The sequence below is a fragment of the Engraulis encrasicolus genome, chromosome 24 (genome assembly GCF_034702125.1).
Source record: "Engraulis encrasicolus isolate BLACKSEA-1 chromosome 24, IST_EnEncr_1.0, whole genome shotgun sequence".
Classification (NCBI taxonomy): domain Eukaryota; kingdom Metazoa; phylum Chordata; class Actinopteri; order Clupeiformes; family Engraulidae; genus Engraulis; species Engraulis encrasicolus.
This window is the reverse complement of record NC_085880.1, coordinates 43,885,786-43,900,785: the sequence shown is the minus strand read 5'-3', so window position 1 is coordinate 43,900,785 and position 15,000 is coordinate 43,885,786. Positions and strand designations below refer to the sequence as shown.

The window sequence follows — 15,000 nt, the reverse complement described above, 5'->3', positions numbered from 1 at the left end:
CTTCCTGTCACCATCTTCAACTGTCCTGTCAAATAAAGGCATAAAAGCCCCTAAAAATATATATTAAAAATATATATTGCTAGATTTTCTATGAATAGTTTGTCTGCTAATATAATCGACAAAGCAGCAAATACATCTGTTAACCATACAAGTACCTTTGGTCTGTAACCCCTCTTCTGTACCTCCATGACCCCCTCCAGGGGTCTTGACCCCCAGTTTGGGAACCGCTGCATTGTAAAGTAAAGGAGTGTGATTTAGACTTACCCTCGCACGTGGGAGGTGGACCTTCAAACTGCAGGTGAGAGTTAAGCTTGCAGGACAGCTCGTCCGAGCCCACCAGCGTGAACCCTGGGAGACAGTGGTACTTTACCACGTCACCTGCAACACATTGGGAAGAGCGGGGCAATGTGAAGTGAGGCACACTGCTGGAAAGAAATGCTTAAGGCTAAATGCTTTCCTGTCATAGTTGGTAGAATACAATTGACTTTAAAATTGAATTTGAAGTGCACTGCTAAAAATGCTTAAAGGCTAAATTATGCTTTCGTACAGTATCATAGTTGGTGAAATACAAATTGGATACAAGATCACATCAACTTATTTTATAAAGTAGCCTACAAAAGATTAAGAAATATACTGTAAGTAAATGCAAAATGCTAAAGGCTACGTATAACCTATGTGTTCCTGTCATAGCTGTGGAATATAAATATAATGTCTTTGTTGGTGGAATATGGAGCAAGTAAACAAGCAAGTCTGTTATCTGAGATGAGGGAAACAATTGAGATACTGATTGCTGAAATTGAAACACTGATGAAATACAATGGAAATACTGATGAGAGCAATAACATTGGCCATACAGTATATTATTGCGATTGTACACCTACATGTACAGCCTGCACATTCTGCCTGTACATTCTGTTTAACCCATTGACGCCTAAGGCACCTGCAAAAAAAGGGTGCTGAATGCCTGGGCCCTTTTTAAGAAAAGCTGCCCTCAGCCTATCCTAATATCCTAATATCTCAGCTTCTGAAGCACATACAAAAATATGCACTTGTATGCACAAGTTGCATTTAAACGCTAAGATCCTCATCTTTCATTAGAATGTGTTCATTCATCTCAAACAAACAGAGATTTTTAATAAAGTTGTCTCAAATCTCATGAGCCTGAATGTTGCGTAATGCAGCTCCAGGCGCCAGGGCCAATGTTGCACAATGCAACATCAGACATCAATGGGTTAAGTTAAGACATACGGTAATTTGGAGTTTCTCTTGTTACTGCAGCGTAATCAAAGTTTGAATTTGCACTTCTACTTATTTTTTTTTTCACCATGTACGCAAGCCGCTGTGAGACAATAAGTGTCTTTGGTACAGAAAATGAGCCCTGCACCAACGAAGGGATATGAAGAACAGCAGGATATCAGCTGTTATGTTTTTTTATTCTCCTCACTTCTCCTGCACTTCATTCATTACTCTGCATCCAGAGGCGATTCTAGGGTCAGGTGGGGCCCCAAGCGAAAATGCAAAGAAATGAACATTTGAACCAAAATGGCCACTACTGTGGTAAAGTGTGGGCTGTTATTCATTATCTAGGGGCCCCAAGCGGCTGCCTGCCTTGCCTGGTGGCAAGATGCGCCTCTGTCTGCATCGGATTGTGAGAATCAAAATAAACCAGAGCCAAGATTGGATAGTTTCACACCAGGGGCGGGACTAAACATAGGGGGGGGTTGGCATGCAGGGCATTTGCCCCGGGGCCCAGAGAACTCTGTATGGATGGTGGGGGCCCTTATTGTGACCTTTGTGGGGGGGCTATATCAGTGTATTGCCCTCGGGCCCTGTGTGCAGTTGTTCCGCCACTGTTGTTTACCGCCCAGAAGGTAAGCAGCATATGGAAAAGGTGTGATGGAGATCAGGTGTGGCTTTGTTCTGGATCAATGCCAGCTTTCATTGTGCAGCTTGTGGAGTGTCGATACGAGCTACGCATCGAGCTCAGATACCACGGCATCTATAGGCAGGCCCACCGACAGGGGGAGAAAAAGGGGCATGTTTTCCCGGGCCCAGGGAGATAGGGGGCCCAGAATCGGATCAGATGACTTTGTCCTGGGCCCAGCAAAAGCTGTCAGCAGCGGCCCTGTCTATGAGCCTCTATGGATTAGGGTTTGGTCTGTATAAACAGACTACAGTATTGGTAGCTCATCTCGACAAAGCAGCCCATCCTGACAACACCAACAGCTTCAATCACAGGGAACATCCTGCACATGACGGCAGACACAGGGGTGGAGCTATAGGGAGGGTGAGCAGGGCACCTGCCCTGGGCCCTCCAGTATTCGTGGTGGGGGACCTATTGTATTGTGAGCTTGGCAACTTGTATAGGGGGCCCTATAAGTGTCTTGCCCTGGGGCCCTGTGTGTGTGCAATTGTTCCGACACATACCTATTTCATAATCTTCATCCTACACGTGACGGCAGACACAGGGGCGGCGCTATAGGGGGAGCGAGCAGGGCAATTGCCCCGGGGCCCGGGGCCCTCCCATATTGATGGTGGGGGCCCTATTATGGCCTTATGGGGGGCCCTATCAGTGTCTTGCCCTGGGGTCCTGTGTGCAATTGTTCCGCCACTGGGCAGACACATACCTATTTCATAATCTTCATCTTCGTAAAAGACGTCCGCATGCTCGACAGGGGGAGGAGAAGGACATTTCTTGAGACGGTAAGCTGTTGGGAGCATTAAAATCGGGTGACAAAAACATTCATCATCACACATTGAAAAGGAGAGAGCACAATGTGCATGGTATTTTGTGTGTGTGTGTCGGTGTGTTTGTGTGTGTGTGTGTGTGTGTGTGTGTGTGTGTGTGTGTGTGTGTGTGTGTGTGTGTGTGTGTGTGTGTGTGTGTGTGTGTGTGTGTGTGTGTGTGTGTGTGTGTGTGTGTGTGTGTGTGTGTGTGTGTGTGTGTGTGTGTGTGCGTGTGTGCAAAATATTGTTATATTTCTCTGTGAAAATAGCTATGTTTTCAAAATACTGTACAATATTTCAGCTATAAATACAGTGCATTATACTCTGAGTAAGAGTCAGTGCATTATGATAAGCACCTAAAAAGCATTTACAAAATACAGCCACAATTTGTTTTGTACGGTAATATACTGTAAAACTGGGGCATGGGCATCATACGAAACCACTAGCATTACAGTAGGCCTACGCCTGTACTGGCACCATTCATTCACACACATATAGTACTGTATATACCGTAGCATACAGTAAATGTTCAGGCTATTCATGGGTAAAACTTTCCTTGAGAGTAAAAGAGTACTTTCTATCAAACAGAAAATAATCCTCACCAGAATTCTGAAAAGGCATGAAATAACAGTGTCATGGTGTTTCTTTTTCATAACAGTGCACATGTTTTAAACACAAGATAAATTTCACATTTCAAGTGTATTTTTCACAAGCAGGTTTGTTGAAGCATGCATTGCATTTATTTCGTTTTTATCTTTTTTTTTTTGAAAGAGGTGGAGGAGGAGGAGGAGGAGGAGGAGGAGGAGGAGGAGGAGACGGGAGCCTCAACCTTTTTTCATTTTTCATTTGGAGACTAAACTAACCATGAAAATTGAGGACGAAGAGGCCACTGGTGGAGAAGTCGCTGTGGAACTTGATAAGGACCTGATTGAAAGAACTGTAGGCCGACTCCAGAGCCGTGTTGCCGCTGAAAATCCCCAACTGAGGGAAGCTCTGGTCCGGGCCATCCCTGGATGGTGGAATGAACAATGCAATACAAAAGGCATCGCCAGTCAGACATTGAAAATGCATTACAACGTACGGCTGGTAGGAACTCACAAGAAGAAGGCATTAAACAAAGCAATAAGGGCCAACATTTCACCGTGGGTTTGGGGTGGGGGGGAATTGATTTACTCTCTACTCTCAAACCCAGAGCAGGATTTCTGCTGACTTTCATATGAGGCCATTATAATAGTGTTGAATGAAAACAGCTAAACTGATGACTTTGACTACTCGACTCTTTTAATGGGTTTTTGAGAGATTAATAACGTATATTACTCTGAGAGGGGAAGATTATGTGTATTTTCCCATCGCTTCACACATTTCTCATCCGTTTAAGCAAAGGGTAGTTTCTACCATGAAAACAGCTTATTTTTACACTTCACTACACTACACTGAGCTCTCTCCAATTCAGAAGAAGAGGTGTGACAACCAATGGTCTAGTATTCCCTTTACTTCCAAATGATTTAAAAGAATACATCATACAGTGAGAGGTCAGCACGCAGCAGCATAGACGTGAGCATTGCTAACAAATCTCTGGTGTATTTTCTACATACCACACAGCGATGTAGTCGGTGACAGGCTCCGTCTCCAGCTGCGAGAAGTTGATGTAGACCCCGTGGCCGTGTGGAACGGTAATGAACCAGGTGCAGTCCTGAGAGTCCGGGTAGTGATTTGGAAACCCAGGGGAGAAGATGGTGCCGTTTATGGCTGTGACGTTGTAGCCACAAGGAGCTGCAAAAAGAAGCAAAAGAATAGGCGTGAGGGACAAAAAAAATATTGTAGAATAGAATAGAATAGAATAGAATAGAAAAGAAAGTAATGGAGTAGAATATAATAGAACGGAATAGAATAGAATAGAATAAAATAGAACAAAATGGAATAGAATAGAACTTAATGGAATACAATATAATAATAACAGAGAAATAGATGTTAACCTCATTCACAACGTCTTCCTTTACCCGTTACCCTGGACATGATGGGTACAACTTTGAAACACTACACTTCACTTGTGTGTAGGTTGCCAAAAGGTAAAGGGGCACTAGCAAGGTCTGTCACAGCCGTGTTGATGTTTATTTGTTAATCTGATGCAGACAAGCCCGTGGAAAATCCTACCAGCGGAAAGAAGTTCCGGCTGAGTGAGAAAGGGCTCCAAAGATAATGTGAGGTGCAGAGGCGGACTTTCCATTAGGCAAATCTAGGCAATTGCCTAGGGCCCCGACCAAATCTGTCCTCCATAGGGGCCCCATCAGTCGCAGTAGGCGCATACAAAAAAAAAGGCTCCGTCTTAATTTGTCACTTATGTAAAGTAATCGAAGATATATATGAGAAAAAAAAACACTAAAATAAACACTAAAACACAGAATTTTATGTCTATATAATGACTTTTAAGGGCCGTATGTTTATATTTCGCCTAGGGCCCCAAAATTGCTATATCCGCTCCTGGTGAGGTGGGTATTGATCGATTCAGGGCCCAGATTTTTTTTCTCTTCCCCTTCACACAACAGTGCTTACACACTGCTGATCAAGGTGGCCGTTTAGCACAGGTCCCAGTTGCACATCTTCACTAGTTTTCTTTAAAAGAGTGAGAATTAAAAGGCCAGTCGCAGAAAAACAACCGGCTACACACCACAGACCCCCTCTGGAATAAAGACTCGGGCGAGAAGCTAGCTTCTAAGACCTGCCTAAAATCAAGAAGTAAAGTACAATAAAACAGAGGACAGTAAATAGCTCTATCCGCTTCTTATTTGAAATGTATTTCAAACTAGATTGACCGTTCATTGAGATTGGTTTCAGCTAGGTGTTCAATCACCATGTTATGTTCCATTTTTATACTGTTTGTATCTCAAGATCTATCATTCAGATGGTTCCCCTAATCCCCTATAGTGCGTCCTCTGTTCTCCTGCCTGGAGGCGTGATGTCATTGAGGGCATCTCTATACTACATGAAGAGGTGAGATGAGGAGGAGGGAGGCAGGAGGCAGTGGAAGCAGGTCTGTAGCACGTGGTGATTTATTCCTCTATCATCCCCTCGTTTCTTCTTTTCCCTCCAAGGGAGGAGGAGGGGCAAGAACAGAGGAGACAAGGACATGATATTGGACATGGCTGGACTGGTCACCTGGCATAGAGGGCATTTTCCTGGTGGTGGGCTGACAGTCCTCAGGGGCTGGTACTTTTTGTTTTTTTCCTGTTTTTTTTTTTCTTCCCCCTTAGAATAATGCCCCAACATTAAGATACAGCAGCCCATTGATCCACCTTTAATATAGACAATGTACTGAGCTGGTCACAATATTGTAGAAAAGTAGGGGGCTGTGAGCGGGGTTGGTCTTCACCAAAAATGGCAAACCGTTATTTTTTTTTTTTGTACCCCAGTCCAGCCCTGAGATTGTATGATTCATGAAATGGAATGTACGCGTGCCGCATTCCAGTTCTTTTTGTATTGTCTGTGTTCCCTTACCTTCACAGCGTGGGAAGGGATGATTCCATTTCCGGTTGATTCCATGTTGACATGTGAGCACGGGGTGGCCAACCAAGACATACCCTGGGAAACACTCAAAGGTGATGGACTGTCCTGCATTGTAGTCATTGCTGATGATGTATCCATTGGGGAACTTGGGCGGGTCTTGGCAATTGTGCAGCTCATACGCTGTGCAAAAAAAGAAACAAAAGAGAGAGAGAGAGAAAGAGAAAGAGAAAGAGAGAGAGAGAGATTAACAGTTTCAAATATAGTCAGACAATGAGGATGGCAGCCCCAGACAGCCAAGAGATAAAACTTCATGAAGACTTATGTGCCCAGTGCCGGTATCAGTTCCTTTTAGACGGGGGGGAAGTTCTGCAACAAAAAAAAGAGAGAGGCCTGTATCTTTACATGTTGCATTAACTTTGAAGGTAATTCATCTTTTATTCATCAGGTGGGACACACAATGGGCAAGCAGCTCACTATCCAGACCTACCCTGGCTGGCAAAAAGAAAAGTGCTGGCAGGAAGAAAAAAGGAGAATGAGAAACACTGAGGAGGAACTGCTGGGACCTTGCCAGTCAGAATGACATAGTTTCTTAACACTTTCTCTTTTTCCAGAATGTTTATCACTTCAGATAACTTTTTTTTCATTTTATTAAGTTGACGACAGGTTTGTGTTCCTGTATGAATTGGTTACTTTTTGTGAAATGTCACGAAGAAATTCCCCAACACAATGAAACGATCAAAATGATTTGTCAAAGCCTTGTGGGGCACTCCCTGAAATGACAAAACTAACTTAACTGACAAATTATTAATGGCCATGCGTTAGGTTGTTTCTCATTGGCATGGCAGAAATAAAGTGTGGAAGTAGAAGGTGAAAAATACCCAAAGGGGCGAAAAAGAGAAAGAGACACAATACAAGGCGGAGGCAAACAATAGCCTATGGAATGGATGTCCAGTCATTCCACTGCGTTAATGCACCAATATAGCGTGAGTCATTCCGGACGGAGTCATTCTCACAATACTGTGGAGAATATAAAAAGATAGAAAAATAATAAAATCCATAGGTGAGGTGAGCAAGCCAAGCTTACGGAGGAGATGCAGTGGCACGGCTGAGTAAATGACACAGGACTCATGTGTCCAGACTCAGTGCTCTGCTCTGTACCGTAGCGTACCGTACGGGGCCGCTTGATTGATTTCTGCTGTAATTAGGCCACATTCATTATTCCCCACGCTAATCCTCACTCACATTAAATTTGACAATCAAACGGAGATAAGCCATATTTAACAATCACCAGGTTCAGGGTCAATTTTGCCGGGGTAAGCTTTGAGTCACCCCCAGTAAAGCCCGAAATAATGAAATTTTCTCTCACATTTTATTGACCCAGTTGGTTGGTGGAGTTAGGCTGAAAAGACTCCAGCCGGGCGGGTGTTGCCAGGGCAGTATCATTTCCCCAACAGGTTTATGGCTCCACCATCATTAGAGGAAAGAAAAGACTCATTCCCAGCAGTGCTATTCCTTTTCAGTTACCACAGTTGTGGTAAAGCAAAATCCAATGCCTCAGGGAAGCATGCTGTGAGCTTCTTATATAAGACACCTCAACCAGGACTCAAACGCAGGAAATGGTAGAAATGGTAACATAATGAGCAATGGCGACTCTCCCATTGAGAAAAGGGACGAAGGTCCTCCCACAAAATAATAAAGACAGAACATCCAGCAGGAATGACAGAAAATAAATCATACATATCATACTCATATAGTATTTGGTAGGTATTTAGGAATGAAAACACATACTTTAGCGCTTCTAAATCTTTGACCACCAGTAAAGCCCGAAGTAATGACATTTTCTCTCACATTTTATTGACCCAGTTGGTTGGTGGAGTTAGGCTGAAAAGACTCCAGCCGGGCGGGTGTTGCCAGGGCAGTATCATTTCCCCAACAGGTTTATGGCTCCACCATCATTAGAGGAAAGAAAAGACTCATTCCCAGCAGCGCTATTCCTTTTCAGTTACCACAGTTGTGGTAAAGCAAAATCCAATGCCTCAGGGAAACATGCTGTGAGCTTCTTATATAAGACACCTCAACCAGGACTCAAACGCAGGAAATGGTAGAAATGGTAACATAATGAGCAATGGCGACTCTCCCATTGAGAAAAGGGACGAAGGTCCTCCCTCAAAATAATAAAGACAGAACATCCAGCAGGAATGACAGAAAATAAATCATACATATCATACTCATATAGTATTTGGTAGGTATTTAGGAATGAAAACACATACTTTAGCGCTTCTAAATCTTTGACCACCAGTAAAGCCCGAAGTAATGACATTTTCTCTCACATTTTATTGACCCAGTTGGTTGGTGGAGTTAGGCTGAAAAGACTCCAGCCGGGCGGGTGTTGCCAGGGCAGTATCATTTCCCCAACAGGTTTATGGCTCCACCATCATTAGAGGAAAGAAAAGACTCATTCCCAGCAGCACTATTTCTTTTCAGTTACCACAGTTGTGGTAAAGCAAAATCCAATGCCTCAGGGAAACATGCTGTGAGCTTCTTATATAAGACACCTCAACCAGGACTCAAACGCAGGAAATGGTAGAAATGGTAACATAATGAGCAATGGCGACTCTCCCATTGAGAAAAGGGACGAAGGTCCTCCCACAAAATAATAAAGACAGAACATCCAGCAGGAATGACAGAAAATAAATCATACATATCATACTCATATAGTATTTGGTAGGTATTTAGCAATGAAAACACATACTTTAGCGCTTCTAAATCTTTGACCACCAGTAAAGCCCGAAGTAATGACATTTTCTCTCACATTTTATTGACCCAGTTGGTTGGTGGAGTTAGGCTGAAAAGACTCCAGCCGGGCGGGTGTTGCCAGGGCAGTATCATTTCCCCAACAGGTTTATGGCTCCACCATCATTAGAGGAAAGAAAAGACTCATTCCCAGCAGCACTATTTCTTTTCAGTTACCACAGTTGTGGTAAAGCAAAATCCAATGTATCAAGGAAACATACTGTACTGTAAGCCTTTCATATAAGAAACCTCAACCAGGACTCAAACGCAGGAAATTGTAGATATAGTAAACTAATGGTGACTCTCCCATTGAGGAAAGTCCTCCCTCAAAATAATGAAGATAGAACTTCCAGCAGAAATTGCAGAAAATAAATCATATTTATCACATACTTGTTGTTATTTGATAGAGTATTTAGAGATTAAAAAAACATACACTTTAGCACGTCTGAATCACATAAAGGACTGTGGAGGACCGTCCTTCCTTTCACCCACATGGATGGGAGAAAAAGGTCATGAACTCACCTTTGTATGTTAACTTGAAGCCTTGTTGGTTCTGGGAGTGGTCGGTATAAAAATGGATGACGATCTCGTGTGTGGTGCTGAGGAGATCAGGTGGCAGCTGAGTTCCGCTGAACTGGCCAATCAGGGAGCTGCTGTGCTGAGGGCCGTTGCGCACCTCTAAAAAATCGTGATTGACCTCGGTGGTGAAGTTGAGGAACTGGATCAGAGCCCCTGTTAAGAGAAGAGGAGGTGCAAGAAGAGGAAACAGAGGGGTGTCACATTCCTACACAGTCTCACCCCAAGTACTGTATTGATTGTTGACAGAATGTGCAACGCAGTCTCACCCCAAGTAGTCAATATCTGAGTACCTTTGACCAGACTGCAATTTTTGACGTCTTGGGTATTCCTTCCACGTCACATTTTGACTATGTCCTCAAAGGCGCCCCCTTGTGGAAGCATAACGTCATTGAGGTTAGGTTTAGGAATAGGTTTAGGGTTAGGCCACATAGTCAAAATGTGACGTGGAAGGAATACCCAAGACGTCAAAAATTGCAGTCTGGTCCAAGGTAGTCAGAAATTGACTACTTGGGGTGAGACTGCGTTGCACATTCTGTCAACAATCAGTACATGGGTCGGTGTAGCCTGATTATCATTGACGTTCAAATCTCTTCGAGACTTGGTCTGACTAAGAGCATAAGAATTAACGTTTCCCAAACGGCGTGGTTGACCCGCCTCCCTTGGTATGCTTATATCTGTTTGGTTACCAACAAAGTGGGAGGAGTTCCCGTAAAAAAAAATGTTCTTGACCTGACTAGTTGCAACGCTGAAAGTGTTGCGTCACCAGGAGTGCACAGCCTGGCTAGGTCAGTGGTGTTTTAGCAGCAGCACACGTCAGGGCGGCGCAACGACAGCCCGTGCCACTATTGTATGGATTTTTTCTGTTTGTTAGTTTTTGGTGGACTATCTAAGAAGCATATTCATTGCAACATATCAACCACCAATGACTAATTAATTTGTGGGCATTAGAGGCGGTTGCGCCATCTGACGTCTGAGTACAAAATAATTTTTTTGACCCATATGCAGTGCACATCAGAACTCCTGTGGAAACAGGCTCAGAAGTGTGTCACGTGTGTACAATCAATCGATTAATACATACAGCACATACATAGTCCATATAAATAAATAAACACTTCAAACTGACAGTGACAACATGTTTTGGATGTAAGCACAGTATTTTGGTGCACTAATTACGTGTTCCCATCTCAAAAACCGTCTGTTTACACTCAGTTTGACAGCTGAGTGATGTGAAGAACATGCAACTACATACAATATTAATGATTTGCTTCTCATGATCTACAGCAGCAAAAGGATTTTCCCAGCAACACACGATATACAGTAGACCAGTCGGCATTTTATGGTTTGATGATTTTTCTTATTTTATTTATTTTATTTATTTATGATGTGGTTTTTATCTAATTTTAACGTAATTTGAATCGAGCAAATTGCGCTAGTTCTGGCAGACCACGTAGTCAACACGCCCATCGCTCATTGGTTGTCACCGACCCAACCCATACAGATGTCCACAAATGATCTGCACCTTGGTTAATAAGCTGCTGCTTGCAATTGGATGCTGGCATTTGGGGCGCCTCTTTTAAACCACCAGATTTTGTGTTGCTGCCACTGCTCTTTTTGCTGCTCGCTTTGCTCCCACCACCCCCCCTGCTCCACCAAATGGTCATTGCTAAACAATGTCATATTGTTGTCATTGTTGCTTGCTCTGTTCTAGGGGGTATGTAGTCTTTCCAGCTAAATGGAAGGCACTGCACCTGAGGATACTGCTGTTCCCTGTCTTGGCTTCCATGGAGCTCATAGAAAAGCTGGGAACTTCCTCCGAACAGAGCCATACTGCCAAATACAAATTACTTGCACTCAGAAATAAAGCCTCTGGAATTTATCTCTGTTTTCCGTCACATTTTTGACTAGAGTGGTTCTGACAGAAATGTATTTATGGTCATTTTAACCTTTTACTGAGCACTGCACTTAATGTCTGTCCTGTGTGATATATGTTGTTGTTGTCTATATGTGCTTACTGTATGTCTTGCTGCACACTTAATCGCCCCTTCTGGGGACAATAAAGTTGAAAAGTTGAAAGTTGAAGTTGAAGACCTACAGGCCACATACAGGACTGCATCCTAGGAAAATGAAGTGACAGTGAAAGCCTGATTGGGAAACTCCATCTCCCATTGTCATTGTAATTGTGACACAGCACTCCACAGCACACAAGTGAACAATGCACACGGGACACAGCGAAATTTATGCATATGCATTATGCATTTGCATTTATGCCTCACCCGTGCAAGGAGGAAGCCCCCAAAGGCGCCCCAAGGGAGCAGTGCAGCAGGACGGTACCATGCTCAGGATGCCTCAGTCATGGAGGAGGATGGGGGAGAGCACTGGTCAATTACTCCCCCCACCAACCTGGCGGGTCAGGAGTCGAACCGGCAACCTTTGGGTTACAAGTCTGACGCCCTAACTGCTTACCCATGACTACCCATGAGCTGCAGTGGTGGGAGTTTTAATTCCTCCGTGGATAATAAAGTTTGAATGAGTTTTCCTGCCATGAAAATAGTCATCATGTGCTGGCCTCAAGTTTGTTTTTGTGTTTTGAACAATGAGGAGCAAAAAAATCTGAATGTGGTTAAGAGTAAATGCTAATGGATTTTGCGTGTTACACAATACAAAACATGATCTCTTCTCCCTGTGCATAAGCTGGTTTGATAAGGCAGAAAATTGGTTTTGGATTTGATGCTGGTGTTTTGTTTTTGTCTGTGTAGTTGTTGTTGGCAATGTTTTTTTGTTTTTCTAGTTGTTGATGCTCAAAATTGAGTATGTTATGTCTGTGGCGCAGGACAGGTGTGAATAACTTTCTGAATGGCTTACACAAAGCTGTGTTGTGGTCTTACCCAAACGTATTTGTTTCTACTATTTGCCGAAAAAAACACATTTTGAATATATTTATTATCATATCTCTTTATACAGGTAAGTGTTCTCCTGCTTTGCCTGCAGCACCTCCGCTGGTGCCTTATTTGCTAGCTGCAGTGTCATCATCTGGGGACCACTGTTCTTAGATGTTTCGCCCCTTAGATGTTTCGCCCATTGAATATAGCTAAGTTTTAACTGTCGGGAAGTATTCCAAGAAGCTGTGAGACCGAACTGCACCTTGATTTACAGGGAGGTGCTAATGGGCATACACTACCACAGTGTTTCTCAACAGGGGTGCCGGGGCACCCTGGGGTGCCATGGGCCCCCTTCAGGGGTGCCACGGAAACATGGCTGATAAATAAAATGATGTAATATAATACACATTTGTCTAAATTGATAAGTTAATGCTAGTCAGTGGAATCTTTCATCTGCCATTCATGCACAATAACGTAAATATAGGTCGCCCCAGTCAGCTGCAACTTCTAACGTAGGTCGTGTGACGTTACTTTTGTAAGCTTGTGTGGTATCGGATGCGATGCCATGTTACGGCTTGCTGGTTTGGGGTGTCTTGAAATTTTTCATGAATTGAAAGGGTGCCTCGCCTTAAAAAAACGTTGAGAAACACTTCCTTGAAGTGTTCTGATTGGTTAAAACTAGTTGTGAACATCCTTGTCCTGTGGTTATTTTAGGCCGAGGGGAGACCCCCCTGTGGAGACGCTACATTGAAGGTGCATTGTGTAGGGTGGTGGCCAGAGGAGGTATTTCAATTACTGTATGCTGCTCATTCAAACTGTGATGTCTACTACCAAATTTGATCTTTTCATGAATATTTGCCTACTAATGAACTAATATTTACGAGCATGACTCAAGTACAGTAAGTTTTGCAGCTAAAAATGTCTATTTCTGTAAATTCAAAATGGCGGACAATGGAGAAGATCACCCTTTTCATGTATGATCATTAATGAGTCATAATGAATACTTAGAATTTGAAAGAGGTGGTAGGTATTCATGATAAATGTAACAATTGTGAATGGGCAGCATGAATTCTAGAAATAAACTGCTAAAAATATTACACAGTGCACCTTTAAGCAGTGTAGCATGCTACACGGATCCATTGACTTTCACTAGCTTAGCAACATGCTCCCTCTTTTAACTTGTCTTACAGCAAGACAACGGCTTACATGAAAAATAAGACACTTTACCACCTCACCTTTATAAACCCCAGCCAACGATTTTAACTGTATTAAGTCCCAAAATAGTGGCATACCCCTTTAAAGGAAAATGAGGAGGAAGAAGATGAAGAATCTCCTCTGATGCCTCAATCGTCTACTAGAATGGTGATACATCATGGTACTCCAGCTCGCAGTCATTACACAAATCGCATGATGTAATTTACGGAGGGAAATCTTATTAGCCTTGTGAAGGGACGACTCATGAAAGACAATATTACCACTCCAATTATAGTACATCTCACATAGTATCACGGATGGCCATAGGCATTTAACTAAGTGTGATCAAGCAGGTTTCATTCTGAATTCAAAACAGAGTTACAGTAGAATCGCCTGCCTATTAGTTCAAAGGCATGGTTGACTACCCTGCAGTACACTTGCCACGTCACCTGTAGGTCAGCTGTCAAGTATTAAATTGACTCCGACACATTATTCAAAATCATGTCTCATCTGAAAAATTACAGTTTTTCATAAGAAGATGCTTATACAACTCATTATGAAAGCTCCTTTGAATGTTGGAAAGGAACTCTTGATTGAACTCAGAGAGCCTGTAATGTCCCAGGACCTGAGTCAAAGAGGTGAGTGTCTCGCGTAATAGCCAAATGATCTTGGTTGAGATTTCAACAAAGGGCTGGTAATCTGGCATACAGGGCATTTCCCGATGGGCAGACAGTCATCAGGGGCTGATTTTTTTCTTCTTCTTTTGAAATTTTACCTTAGAGACCGGGCCACAAATTTCCCGGAGGGCCCACGAGGGTGAGGGGCCCACTGGGAAATGCCCACTATGACAGATGGCCAGTGGAGCCCTGCAACCTTAAAGGGGTAAGCGGGAGTATGTAGCTAAGGTAGTGAAAGTCAATGGATCACTGTACCTGTAGCATGTAGCATGCTACACGGATCCATTGACTTTCACTAGCTTAGCGACATGCTCCCTCTTTTAACTTGTCTTAAAGCAAGACAACGGCTTACATGAAAAATAAGACACTTTACCACCTTTATAAACCCTGGCCAATTGGAATAAGCCCCAAAATAGTGGCATACCCCTTTAATGCCTGGGCTGGTCCAGTCCAGTCCAGTCCAGCTCTGCAACCTTACCATATCCCACGGGCAGTAATATTCTCCAAGTGCAGTCCAGATTCCCCGGATAATTTCCTGGAAACCCAGGGCTTAGAACCACACCGGCCAGATCATACAGGGTGCCGCCACATTTCGCTGAAATGAAAAAAAAAAGAAAAAGAAGAAGAGAAAGAAGAAGAAAAAAAAG

The 15,000-nt window shown here is 43.2% G+C and overlaps 1 protein-coding gene across 1 annotated transcript in view; it reads right to left on the bottom strand.

Annotated features, from left to right (window-relative positions):
• LOC134441358 (CUB and sushi domain-containing protein 1-like) overlaps positions 1-15,000 on the bottom strand; it is a 617,842-nt gene that overhangs the window by 90,266 nt on the left and 512,576 nt on the right. The window contains exons 41-47 of the mRNA XM_063191634.1: positions 14,832-14,948; positions 9,547-9,756; positions 6,223-6,411; positions 4,323-4,500; positions 3,591-3,736; positions 2,628-2,708; positions 265-378 (exon numbers count right to left, since the gene is read on the bottom strand). Coding sequence (XP_063047704.1) covers positions 265-378; positions 2,628-2,708; positions 3,591-3,736; positions 4,323-4,500; positions 6,223-6,411; positions 9,547-9,756; positions 14,832-14,948 — 1,035 coding nt within the window. The remainder of the gene's footprint in view (positions 1-264; positions 379-2,627; positions 2,709-3,590; positions 3,737-4,322; positions 4,501-6,222; positions 6,412-9,546; positions 9,757-14,831; positions 14,949-15,000) is intronic.